Source organism: Rhea pennata, chromosome 1, assembly GCF_028389875.1.
Source record: "Rhea pennata isolate bPtePen1 chromosome 1, bPtePen1.pri, whole genome shotgun sequence".
Taxonomy (NCBI): Eukaryota; Metazoa; Chordata; class Aves; order Rheiformes; family Rheidae; genus Rhea; species Rhea pennata.
This window is the reverse complement of record NC_084663.1, coordinates 9,835,686-9,850,115: the sequence shown is the minus strand read 5'-3', so window position 1 is coordinate 9,850,115 and position 14,430 is coordinate 9,835,686. Positions and strand designations below refer to the sequence as shown.

At 38.7% G+C, this 14,430-nt stretch overlaps 1 protein-coding gene across 1 annotated transcript in view; it reads right to left on the bottom strand.

The window, feature by feature from the left end:
* SEMA3A (semaphorin 3A) overlaps window positions 1–14,430 on the bottom strand; it is a 169,637-nt gene that overhangs the window by 103,314 nt on the left and 51,893 nt on the right. Inside the window, exon 4 of the mRNA XM_062597623.1 lies at window positions 13,855–13,917. Within this exon, the coding sequence (XP_062453607.1) occupies window positions 13,855–13,917 (63 nt within the window). The remainder of the gene's footprint in view (window positions 1–13,854; window positions 13,918–14,430) is intronic.

Sequence of the window (14,430 nt, the reverse complement as noted above, 5' to 3'; positions counted from 1 at the left end):
ACCTCGCTACAAGGCTAATTTCCCCGACACTCAGGCACCTCCAGTTGCACAACTTGGCGCCCAGCTCTCCTGCTCTTGACACTGGTGACTACGTCACCTCGACCGGAGGGCAACCACCCCAGCCCTTGGCAGGAGGCCAGGGAGAGGTCCTCTGCCTCTAACTAGGCTGCTCCCCCTTGGTGGGGACCTCCCGTTGCCATGCCCTTGGACCAGCACCCTATTGCTAATGCAAAGGTCTATGCCAGCAGAATGAGGCAATACAAGAAATGCAGCATCTCAGTAAAATACAGCAGACAGCAGGAAATATCCACAGAACACGATGCAACCAAGGGCTCGAAACTGTGATGAACAAACTGTCAGGAATTTTTAAGTACTGCTTCAGCTCCATGGTACCTTTGCATCCATTTTCACTTCCCTAGGAACAGCAAGTTGTTAAAAAAGAAAATATTCTGGACATGTTCAGAGCCTTTAAATATTGTTCTTATAAAGTAAAACAGCTGAAGGAAGAAAATTGGGTTTTTTTAAAGTTATTTTCCAGGTAGAGATCTTCTTGTTTGTTTTTTTCTTTTTTTTTCTTTTTTTTTTTTAATATGTGAAAGTAGTATAGAATTGGAGTTCAAAGTACTTCTAGTCTAATAATGTGAATGAAAATGAATGTAAGTTTTGCAAAGTTCTCCACAGGCAAGAAAGTATAACCATGTATGTTATGAAAATATATCTTAAAGAAGAGGAGGACTGGAATCACTATAGTGAGTCATTGTGAATTCTTCCAACTAATAATCCTATTTTTCACAGTGTGCAGTTTGAAAAATCAGGAAAATTTTCTTGTACATAGAAAAGCTGAACACTGATTTATGCCCTAAAGCATGAGTTTATACATACACACATACAGCAGAAAATGTCAATGACTGCATACAGCACAGAATGACTGAGGTAGAGATTCAAAGACAAAATTAGGTATATAACGTGGGAGTAACTGCAGGCCTCAGAACCCCCATTCATTTCTCTTGCCTAGCCCTGGAGAAGATTAATCTTCATTTATATTTCAGTAAGTGGTATAAGGTTTCTCCAAGAGCTGAAGCCCTTGTGCAGAAGCAGCTCTGTGCTCAAACCTGAGCAGCTAAGCCCCTACGCACACCATGCCAGAGATCACCTGTGAGGCGTCGCTCTCGCTCTCTCTGTCCTAACCAGGAGAACTCTGAACTGCTGCTTCTCTAAATTCTCGCAGTCTAACTTCTGCAGCTGGTCTTGGACGCAGCACCGCGAAGGCCTGATTGCCAGCACTCCGAGGACAGCCAAGGGAAGGGCTCCTCCGCCCGCCCGGCCAGGCTGTAACGCCGTGGTTAAAGCACTCACCCGACTGCTGGGCACAATTCAGTTTGTTTCTGTGCTCGAATGAATTTGCACCCATACTTCTCAGTAAAGCCACGCACATATTATAAGTCATTCTGGGCTGAGTTGGCATATGAGGCAGGAGGACTTTCAGCTGAAGACAAACTATCTTGCATACAGGAACTGAAAATTAATTGGGCTTTGTAGAAGAAATATTGCCCAAGAAGCTTCTTTTGGAGCAAGAAGAAAGATTTGAATAAGCAGAAAGTTTTAACTTCAAATATACTTGTAGGTGTTCTGCTTCCTGGAAGCTTGATGGAAGCTATGAAGTTCAGATCCTCAGCTGCAGATGCTGACAGCTCATTGAAATTAAAAAAGATAACACCATTTGCATCACATTAAGACACTGCAGCCAAAGCATTAACCTCACTACAGACAAATACTACTATACTAAACTCCTATTCTCAGTACAAGTTGAGAAGTTATTAGACACCTAAATGCAGAGTGTGAATTAAAGTCACATATGCCCAGTGGGTCTTTACACAGATCTTAACTTTAAATTTTAATTCCAACTATTATATAATAAGTGTCTGCCTTGAATAGAAGCTAAAGCGTTAATAAAGCTTTCCAGCAGGGCTCCCACCATATAAAGATCAATATGTCTGACTTACTAACCAAACATGTGCATTTATTTTTTAAGAGGTTCCCAGTATTTATGCATCAAATTGATAGAAGGGCTTATGCAGAGAGAGATTAGCCTGAAAAAATAAATTACAAAGAAAATGTCTGCAATCAAAAGCATAGGAGCCAAATGCAGAAAGATTGAAAAACAAACACTACAGATATGTAACACTGATTAGGCTGTGTTATGCAGACTTTTCCTGGACAGTTACAAAAATAAAGTCCATCCATCTGTCAAAACATCTGCTCTGCGTATGAAAATTAAAACAGAATTTAGGTGTTTTTTATGAGTTTCCAATAATTATCTCTCCTACAGAAGCCCAGAGCTCACATCCTTCAATCTGGATTACTGACAGAGCAAAGCGTTCTTAATGACATCTTTTTAAGTGGAAGTTAAAGGGTAAGTCCCTGTGGCACCAAGTTTTTTCTTTTTTCTTTTTTTTTTTTTTTTGGGGGGGGGGAGGGGGGAACAGCATAGATGTCCATAACTGCTTCTCAGATATTAGCACAAATGAGGATGGCCAGATTATGCAGAGTAATAAGGAGAAGGCTAAGTAATCCGTTACAGTATCATTAGCTTCAACAGACTTCTGCTGATTTACTCTCGATAAGGATCTGACTCTGAAATACATTCTTCCTTTATTTCAACCCTCCCACTTAGCCAAGTGATTAAAATATCAGAAGGTTTTGTCTAAACTGGATGGACAAGGGGATTTAAAGCTATCGTCCAACAGCTGGATAAACAAAACAAATATGTGTTTTGTCTTTCAAATCAAAGTGGATGGATCCCATGCATGAGTTTAATTAGTAAGTTTACTTTTTTTCCTTCTTTTTCTTCTTCTGTCCAATTAGTTGAATTCTCGAGTGGCGAGGTCAGGGATATCCATGGAGAATAAGTAATCCCTGATAGTACTGCTGTCATTCAAATTTATCACACTGCTGAAAGATGTTCCCGACTTATCAAGGAGCTTTCTCACTTCTTTCTTTTGCTATTGCCAGGGGCAATCAGTTCAGTCTGTATGGGCTAGATATCTTTTTCAGCAGGCAGCAGCAATGTTTCGAGGAAAATATTTCTGGAGTGTTACTGCAATAAATATATGTGTGATTGCCTTGTACACAGATGACAGATTCTCAGATAGATCCTGCAAACATTTTTGCATGTCAGTAAGCACGTGCAAGGAAGTCCTCTTTAGGGAGAGTTCTCTACTGCATATGCTTTAACAGCTCTTGCCACATGTGTGCAAATCTTTTGAACGTCCTTGTTCTCATTCTCTCCAAATGCAGTAAAATTATTTAAGAATTATTAATGTTTCTCTCTGTGTGTTTAACTTATGTTAAGTGTTTTGTCACTTAAAAATCTTGGTCAAAAAGCACAGTTTGCTTAAACAGACACAGAATAAGCAGGGAACAAAGCAAATGGTTCCAGGCCTGGTAAAACGCAACGGCTTTTTTCTTTTTTAAAAAAAGTATTATTATTTCATTTTATTGGAGTACGCTGGTTGCTAACACTGCTGTGAAGTTATTATACTAAGTGCTGCATAGGCATTAACAGGAAAATCTGCCAGTACAAGGAGCTTTACACAGGCTCTAAGGGGTGAGGAAATCATGCCTGGCACTTGTACTCGATGAGATAACCTTCCAGCTCAACTTACACGGGGAATTTTAGAGCGAGGGAGGCCAGCATTGCACACAGCTGGCACAAAAACATCTGCAGCCTGTGGTTTACCACTGCACACTTCTCTCTTTAAGTCCCTCGGTTTGGATCAATAGCTTCATTCGCTTCCCTGTTTTATCATTAGCGTACTGGACGATCGGTAAGAGTGAAGTTTTATGGTCCTATCATCTGAAAAAGAATGAGCTGGTAGTGCTGAGTGAAGTTAACTCAGCAGCTGAAGTACTCTCTGTACTACAGAAACGGATTTCTATTCATTTAGCTCTCAAGAATTACACCCACATCAGTTAAAATCTGTATTTTGGTACTGCACTACCAAAAAAAAAAAAAAAAATCCAGTAGGAATTTAGAATATGTCTAAGTAAACAAAATATCTAGTCTATCTTGTAAATCTATGTTGTTTTGTGAACTGAAATGAAACTTTTGAAGGCCCTCTCTACTTCAGAAATTTGAAAAAGATGACAGATTCTGAGATCCAGCGGCCCTTGTATTGGATCCTGATCTGGATGACTCAACCCATCTTGAGATGTCAGGAATGACACTATTAGGCCTGGTGACCACTGTGGACATTATAGAAGAACCCTTGATTTAGATTCACGTATTTAGATTTTCCTCTGCTGTTAAGCTGTGCCCTAAGAAGTTTCAGACTGAAGCTGATGATGAGGGTGTAAAGGTTGATAAGATATTCTTAGTTGCTTAGTACAGCTTACTGTAGTTTCACTTATCTTCCCAATTACATTAGGCCTGTTATCTGTCTGATTTTCTTGATATGACAAGACTTCATGAGAATATTGAAAATGTATCATTTATGCAAGTTGCAGGATGTCTGCATGAATTTAAAACATCAAGCAAAGAAAAAAGAAGCCAACTAACAAAGCCTATTATTAAAAAAAAAAAAAAAAAGCCGCCGGGGAAAAGAAAAAAAAAGAAAAGATCTAACCTATTTTTTTCAAGTCACAAAGCTGTATGCCATGTTAGTAAATAGTTTTACCATCAATACACTTGTGCAGCAGATGGAAAGCTCCCTTGGTCCTTATGTTGTGCTAGTAAGAGTGGAATACAGAAAAGCCTGCCTGCCTACCTGCCTGCCTATTTTCTACACATCTGGCAGCCAATACTGGTATTTGGTCCTTTGACCCAGAGTTTGCCAATAAAGTGAAACATAGAGGTACAGGACACCCCCACAGAATCCTTCTTAAAAGCAGTCTTAAGCTAGAAGCCATTAGAAGAAGTCACTAGAAGGCATGCTTTAAAGATGCCTCCTTTGACCCTAATAACTGTCCGTATCAGCGAAATAGGCCTTTGAATCTGCGGACTTTGACATTAGCTCTAACCGTTGGACCTAGTGATTGCCTAAGATCTTAAGAAGTTTCTCCAAGTTGTTCTGCGTTTGATATGTTAAAATTATGAGCCATGTTTCAAGTCTGTAAATCTTCATTCAGCGGATGCAGCTAATAATTGTTTTGGACCTGTGAACAACCAGAGGGATGCCAAGAAAAGGCTGCAGCACTAAATACCTGCTTTAATGACCCTCTCATATTTTTGTACATCTGGTTAATGTATAGTTAACAAGACAAACCAAAGCTCTTTGTGGATGCAGTCCAACAAACAAGTGAGTTTGCAGGATTTTGCAGCCGTAACACAGTGCTACATATTGAATCTTTCTGTGGGTGTGAGCAAGCTTCTTTTCTTTTAAATTGTTATGCTTTTCAGTACTATGTATTGCCTATTGCACAGAATTGAATGAAAGAGCAGAAGAGGATTTCAAGAATAACTCAAAACTCAGGAAGCATTGAGATGATCAAGAAGCCATAACTTTTCTGATCAAAACATTAAAACACAATTGTTTTTACTCTGTAGGATGAAACTGTCCCACATTTTGGGCCTGGCTTTATTAGCAAAGAAATAACAATACTGCCTAGTTTCAGCCCAAGCAGTCTCACCAAGCCCAGCAGCAATTTAAGGTGCGACCACAGTCTAGATCTAAAGAGTCTCTCTCTTATCGTCTATCTCTTCTATCTGGGTGTGGGAACAAATCACCTGTTTCACGGAGTAATCAGATTGCACCCCACCTTTCCAAACGGGCTCAACACCTGCTAGCTGGGTGGGGTATATGAGACAAACAGGCTGTCAAGCCTGTTATACGCACATAAAGCACTTCTTAGACTTTGTATCAGCCAGCTCGCCTTTATTCAGCATCAGGCACATCCTGTAATGACTGCCACCCACAGTCACCTAAGATAAATAGACTGTCAACTTCCTTCCTAATAGTGGATGGCAATGCATGAAGGATTGAAAGGAAGCAAAAGAGCGTTGTATCTATAAGGGACAGCCACTTAGCAATATGCGCACGTGTAAATAAAGACACTATGAAGACCATTAAATTACACGTTCCATAAGGTGGGAAACTTGAAGTTAGGGAATGGACATCAATTTATTGTGAGACCATAGAGAGAAGGTGAACTGAGAAACTTGAAGTGACAGAAGCTTAAAGTTTCCACTTAATAAGAATTTGGCACAAAAGGTAAATTGTTGAAAGAAGAATTAACTAAGTGATTTTGGTGGAGGGAGAGGGAGATTCATGATGCATATATGGTAACCTGAAGTTTCGTAAGATATTAATCAGGACAGAATTATTCAAGGGAAAAAGGAAGCAATAGATGATTTGTTCCAAAACAGATCATATTGTTCTACTAGGAAAAGAAAAAAAGAGAGAAAGGTATAGGTTATCTCTTTATTTGCTGTTCTTAATTTTCTTCTGTCGGCATCTTTAGAATACAAAATTTTCTCTACAGTGAAAAGATTTTTAAAGAATGTGAAGATGTGGAAACTGAACAAAGCATTAGCTTTGACATAGGAAATAATTACATATAATTTTCTCAGTTATTTTAAGAACTTTTTCTTTAACTACTATTTAATTCTTTTATTCATTCCAGAAGAAAACAGATAATAATAGGTTTATGTGCAGCAGGAAGGAATTTAGTGGACTTATGGCTAGTATATGTACAGTACAGTATGTAAGTAGCAAGACTACAGATAGACAATTTGTTGTAAACTAGTTCAATAGGGAAATAATGAGCACATTTCAAATATATAATCTCTGTGATATGTAGTCTTTGACAGTATACCTATTCTTAAATTTTCAGCCAGCCTTCCTTTCATTAAAACGAAGTAAAAAAAAGTCTTTCTGCTAAGATAGAAAGAATCTGAGGCAAAATCAGAAAAAAAAAGAAGAAGAAGAAAAAAAAGAATGTGAATGGCACTGAGAGAAAAGCTTTTTCTCTGACTACTTGAGCACTAAAGCCTTGAAAGAAAACAGGGACTATGCATATCCATCACTTTTACCAGTTATCTAGTTAATGTGTTGCTCTGGAAAGAAACATATAAAGAATAAATTTACTCTGTCCATCTTGTAATGTAATAAATCATGACAAGGAATTACCCAAAGTCATTTTAGAATAGTGATTGATAACATAGCAGTAAATAAAAATAATTTTCATTTCTTTGTCAAGGCCAAACTGGGTTCACGAGGAACATCTATTGATAAAAATGTTAAAAAAGTAATTTGGGGAGGAAATATTTGTTCTTTTTTCCTTTACTTTCCCTTTACTAGCTCTGTATGCCTTTATAGTTCAAAACAAAAAAAAAATCATTTCTGCAAGACTGCAGAAGACTGCATTAAATCTGATGAATATTAGCTTTCTCTCAGAGGCAAATCTCTATAGTCACACCTACAAATAGAAAAATAAGCCAGAAAATTGGAAAATTAGCCTTTTCCTTGTTCTATATCAATTTGTTCACCCTACTTAAAAACTTAAGTGATTCCCACGATACATACATGGGTAAAACATGAACTTTTGAAAATTCATGCTACAGTCGCTAACTTAATCCTTCTTCTGTGCAAGTGCACAAGCTACGTGTGCACAAGTTACAGTAAATGGTTTGCCTTAGTCTGTTAACATAAGGCAATACATGCAAGTGCCTAAATGAATACAAGCTGTAGTATCAACTTCCATACTAACTAATGATGAGACATAAATGAGGCTTTATGTTACAGAGTGTGCTGCGGACTGGAGCTGGCTTAGCCAGAATTTCCTGGGGGGAAAAAATGCCGTTAGACAGCTCCACGGGACTTTGAAAGACTCTAGTGTATTATACTCCTTTTCACCATGCTGAGCTCACCTCTCCTAAGCGATGGAGTTGTAAGTTTGGGCTCCTCCCCTCCACCCCAGCCTACCTTTCTATTTTGTGTGGACTCTATACAAAGCCATTTTACACAGTAGTAACTCTAAAGCTGCACACTACTGACAAACCGACCCACCCTGGCCTCTCTCCCAGGTGGAAAGCAATGCCTTGGGAGTAAAGCATGTCCACGATAAAAATCACAGCAGTAAAGACTGAGTAGACCCCAAGCTGTAAATAGTTTCTTCCAGGATTGCTAACCGGGACAAGTAATACAGTTGAAAAGAATAAGCAGTGGCACTATTTGTGCACAAACAGCTCAGAAGGCACAATTCTCCTTGCTGCAGGGTAACACTGAGAATAAATTCTGTCCCTGTCTTCACTTCAGGTCCATTGCTTTGGACTTCTTGCTCACTTTACTCCTTCCTGTTTCCAGAGGACATGCACCTTTTCCTTTCCCCAGGCTAGACTGAGAAATTTGGGCAAAATCTCAGAGGATTTCAGTGTTCTGATGGAGACAAAAGGAGACCAAAAGGAGATGGTGATGGTGGTGACGGATCATGATAGTGAAACTGAAAATCTGGCTGTAGATGTCCCCCAAAGGGAGATGTATGAAAGAAAAGGATGAACTTCTCTTTGGCACATACAAGGGGTCAGAGATAATTTCAGCTATGCCTGATCAGATTTAGGAGCAGGTTTTCTACAGCCAACTGGCATTATATATTTAATTTTCAGATTCTCTCTTCAGATCTTTGCTTACAATAATACATGAAAAAAAAAATTACTTTTATTTTGTGCCTCTATTTTCCCTAAGGCAACAACAGTAGTAAAATGAGCTAAAGGCAATAGTGCTCATTTCCAACTTCATTTTTACAAAGTAGCACCAGATATGGCTGAGGTAAGTTTTGGTAAGTTATGCACTGCTTTTTATTTTTTGCAATCATAACAATCTACAATCACTCCAGACTGAGGGCTATGGAAATCTTTGGAGTTGATAATGCTGCTACGATTTAGGGGGGGAAGCTGGAAAACTTTAAGGGAAGCCAAAACTGAGAGGATATATGAACATTTTGACTTAAATTAACTATTATTTTTAAGAAATGAGATTATGAACTAAATTAGAGACCTGAGATTCTATCCACTTAAGCCATAAGCTCAAAGATTAAGTGAGGCCACATTTATTTATAAAGAAGAATATACTGAATATGCCTGTATTATGTGCAGTGTAAAGGCTCTGTTGTTTCTTTTTAAATGGGAAAAGTTTTCTACTTGAGCTGATTCCACATTACTACCAATGATTTAGCTAGTAAGTGGAATGTCATGAAAATATGTTTATGGATCTATTTGTTCATGTTAGGGAGCGTATGGAAAAGCTTGCCTACTCTTTATTGTACCCAGTTGTATACCAACACTTATCTCCCACTAGAAAAATCCAGAGATGAGCTGAGTTCACACAGCACCCAAAGCTTGTGCAAGTCTATTTGTCCTCACATAGCCCATCCTGTGTGACTTTGTTAAAGTAAGTATTGGAATTTTAAAGACTTATAGATGTCAAGGCCAAAAAGGAACATTTCAACAGTTTAATCTGAGCTAATCTTTGAAAGTGGCTAAATAAATTAGATATTCAAATCACACTTGAAAATAACATCATAGGATGCCATTCAGAAAAATATCTTCAAAGCCCTCAAGTCATGGACACGCCATCATATCCTTTAATAGGGATTTCTCTGATTAACTGTGTACCACATGAACTACTGTCATGGTGCCTCAGTCAAATTTGGTGCAGAAATATATCAACTAGATACAGTAGCCAACAGATAATACAACAGAACGTAGTCAAAACTTTCAAAACTTCAGTAAATTAATAGTTTAAGGACTAGATGAGCTTTCCAGTCAGCAAACTCATTTGCCTCTCCTACCTGCAGAAATAACTAGGGTTTCTGGTAACCTTTTGCAAATCATTCAAGCTTTACTTGCTCGGTTTATGATACCCCTGGAATGTCACGGAACTGTAGCTGTATTTTTTTCACAGTTGCCTATTATTTAACCTATATGTAATATGGAGGTTGCCATGTGTTACTGCTGGGTGCCAGGTGCCTGCAAGATCTTAAAAACCAAAATACTAATGCTCACTAGTGAGGGATATAACTGTGAGTATGTCTATACTGCAAGGTTCAGTACAAAAATCCAGAAGTATTCTGCAGCAGCACTGCCGTCTTTGGTCATTACCAACGTCTGGTCAGCAATCACGAGGCAGGTTCACAGAACGTATAGCATGCAGAACTGATCAAATAAGAAAGCCTATTTACGACTGAGGTCCAAACTAACAAGAAATCCTCATTTAGTTGAATTACATAAGCAAATGCCTTATCCTTTATTAGTAGTCGTTAATTTTTCACTAATAAGATTGCTACTTGTCATGCTGCATACTGAGGATATGGAAATGTAATGCTAAGTACTTGCATGGGGCAGTAATTATGATTTTATTGGAAAAAAACAAAAAAAGAATCTGTTTCATGGGGAAGTGTAGCAGCTCACTCTTGCCAGAGAAGTCCTGCTGTAAGTATTGCATGGCATGGGTAAGCCACTCAGCTTCTCTTCTCCTCCTCGTACCCAAAAAAGAGATGCCAAGAATACTTTAAAAGGTTTATCTACCTATGCAGTGAGCAAAGCTTAAATAATTAACATATACTAAGCACTGGGAAGAAAGACAGAAATGAAAATGACTGCTCAAGGAGTGAAGAGAAGTCATTAGAGCGAGGGTATGTTAAGTTGGCTGCCCTCCTCGAAACCCTGCGTGAACCGCAGGGAGCTCCGCCGAGCTGCTCCGCCGGGGCTGGCATGACTGACGGCGTCAGTTTAAGGAATCCCTCTGCAGCAGGAAAGACTGCAGTAAATTACCTTTTATAATTACGAGAGGAAATCTCTCCGGCCGTGTCTGAGGTTAGCGGTGGGGCAGAGGCAGGGTCATGCGCGCACTGCAGCTGCTGCAGCGCACCTGGCCTATTAGTGGGGACTTGCATTTTCAGCACTGGCTTCCCCTGGAGATCAATAATTAAGAGAGTTTAAAAAAGACCCCAATATAAAGGTACAGACTATCATTTAATAAAAGTTTTGAACTATCACAAATGAAGAATACCTAATACCTTAGCAGCAGTACATGCTGAAAGCACTATTAAATCAAGCTTGTTTTATAAGCCACTTTATTTGTCCTCTATTTCCCTTGTTCTCTCTAATGAGAGGCTGTTGAATTATTTTTATGGCCTTTATATTTCACACTCCCAAGGTACTGTCAATGGCTTTAAGGAATAAATGAAGGAAGTATACTAAGTTTCTTAAATAGCCTGTAATCTTTATCTGTAATTATAGCTAGGAAAGCTGTATTTAATACTTTGTCTTTAATACATTGTTTCATGACAAGAACAGGTAGCTATAGATATTTAAAGATGATACCCTAAACACACTGAGAAGTATATTCCAGCTTTCTAGCTTGCCTACCAAACTGAACCCACATTAAATATGACCTATATTTTCTTTATTTCTCATCTACACCTGTAGAGAAATCTTAAAACTTAGAACAACAACTACAAAAAAAAAAAAAAAAAAAAAAAGAAAGAAAACTCAATGACTCATATATCCAAAAAATGTTTTCCAAATCAAAATATCCAGTACTAGAAATATTTTGCTGTACTACTGCTACCGCAGCTTGGGCTGCACTATGTCCTGACGCTGTGCTCCTGTTCTCATGTCCTGCGGTCCCAGCAGGCAGCTAATGCTCCAGGACCGTACCTAGCGCTGGAGCACAGCATTGCATTCACTTTTCCCGTGTGATCAGCAGGCGTAACAGCCCTGATGTCAGAAGAAGCAGAACATTACAAGTATATGAATTTGTTACAGCACATACAGTCCTCTCACTTACAGCAGTCAGAGGACACAGACTGGAACTTTCCAGATCACTCCAGAGTAATAAAATATCTCCATTTATTATGAACAGATTGGAATCAGTCTACTCAATTACATGAAACATACTCTTTATTTCTGAATTTATAAAAATAAGTGAATAAATGAATTTAAAAAAATAAAAGAGTATACTTTCAATTTCAGTGCTGTATCTCCTATTAGTTTTCTAGGTTTCAACTCAGACTGTAAAAAAAGCTACTTAATGTAATATTACAAAAAATATAAGATCAGCCAGTAAGGTTAGTTAATTTGTTCAGACATTTAACACTAGCCTTACTTTCTTTTTTTTTTAACCTTGAAAATTAGATATTCTAATCCTCACCTTGTAATATACTCCTGAAAATTATTTGTGTACACGAAGAAGGATTAATTTAACCATATTACTGCAATTTAATGAGACAGCTCTAGCCAAGGTCAAATACTTTATCTGGTCCTTCACATATATAGCTCAGCCCGTATCTCTTAGTTTTCACTTAATCTACCTCTACTGTTCCCAGCTGGGAAGACAACTGTCCTCTATGGCCTAGGTAAAGACCAATGAATCTATTTTTATTATGACCTAGGAAATTATTCAAATGGAGCTCTCTAGAGGCAAATGGTTGACATTATGAATATTTTACAGAATCATCTCTGAAATCAGGCCAATAGCATATACACATGGGGCCAAGCTCCACTTTCAGTTATACCTTGGCAATCACAAGAATTTCTCATTTGGCTCCTCTATGCAAGTACTTGTTTGGCTTATTGCATGTGTGTATTTTCTCCCTTCTTTCCTTCTTGGGCTCTTGCCTCCCATTTCCCATGCTGTTCTTACACTGAAGATCATAGAATCACAGCAGTCACAGAATCAGTAAGGTTGGAAGGGACCTCTGGAGATATTCTAGTCCAACCTCCCTGCTCAAGCAGGGTCACCTAGAGCATGGTAGACAGGGTTGCATCCAGGCAGGTCCTGAAGATCTCCAGAGAAGGAGACTCCACCACCTCTCTGGGCAACCTGTGCCAGTGCTCCGTCACCCTCACAGGGAAGAAATTCCCCCTCACGCTCAGCCAGAACTTCCTGTGCTTCAGTTTCTGCCCATTGCCTCTTGTCCTGTCACACGGGGCAACTGAAAAGAGTTTGTCCCCGTCCCCTTGACACCCTCCCTTCAGGTACTTGTACACATTGATCAGATCCCCCCTCAGTCTTCTCTTCCCCAGGCTGAACAGGCCCAGCTCTCACAGCTGTTCCTCACAGGGCAGGTGCTCCAGCCCTCTGATCATCTTCATAGCCCTACGCTGGACTCTCTCCAGTAGCTCCATGTCTCTCTTGTCCCGGGGAGCCCAGAACTGGACACAGGACTCGAGATGAGGCCTCCCCAGGGTAGAGGGGCAGGATCACCTCCCTTGACCTGCTGGCAACACCCTTCCTAATGCACCCCAGGAGACCATTGGCCTTCCTGGCCACAAGGGCACATTGCTGGCTCATGGTCAACTTGTCATCCACCAGCACTCCCAGGTCCTTCTCCGATAGCAGATTGATAAGTCCTTAGCAGTGTGGAATGACTATTATTTGGGGTCTACCGGCAATATATCTCCTTCTTCATAAATACAGTGACTGAGATGTACACTTGAATACGGGAAAATGCATGGAAAATTACACCTACTATCACAGTGTAAATGTGCAAAAATACCTCAAAATTTTGAATGTCTGAGATCTAAAGAATTATGCAAGAGGTAATAGTTCTCATTCCGATGACTTTCTTCCTTCCTCTTTCTTGAGAAGATAAATTGATTTGGGGTTTTGGGTGGGGTAAATAATTATTTCATTTGCATAATTTCCATTTATGGGATTTAAAACTCTGGTTATAAATGTAAAGATTCATTATTCAGAATAACAATAAAAGGCTGAGATGACTCAAGTCAAATATTATGATCAGATAAGTAGCCTTACAGAAGAGGAAACATTTTTTAAAGAATTAACACAAAGAGGCATAATAAAACATTTTAAAATGTTTTATAAAAAAAATGCTAAAAATATTTGTACTTACCAGAATATCTTTTCCAGCCCACTTGCACTCATCCCTTCGGGAATGAGATACAGGCCAAACAATCTAAGGACACAGAACAAAAATCACATTATGCTATTTCATCCTTCAATAATCAGAAATTGCAGACCAAATGCTATGGAGCATCTTTATCTAATTTCTCTTTTCCCTTTCTTTTCTTTATTTCTTTTTCCTCCATAAAATTTGAGAACAAAGGAATGATATGATAGGAAAAAAAATTGGGATGATAGGACTCACTGTAAAAACAATCTTGAAATACAGTCTTTTTTGTGAATCTCAGCAGTGAATCTTGAATACTAATGATAAGACAGTTGATTCTCCCTTCCACTGTTTTAAATCTAATATAAGGAAATGGTGACTGAAAGCAAAATACCGCAGATACTTACTAACAATAAATCTGATCTGTGTGAAATGCAGTTTCACATTAGGCTTTCAACATCATAAATGAGGTGTTTGCCTCTTCAATGTATCTACTAGGTCACTCTTTTACGAGTCTTATTAAATAATAAAAACAGAAACTGTGGTATTTGAAAAATATCATACTGTCAAAGTAGGAAT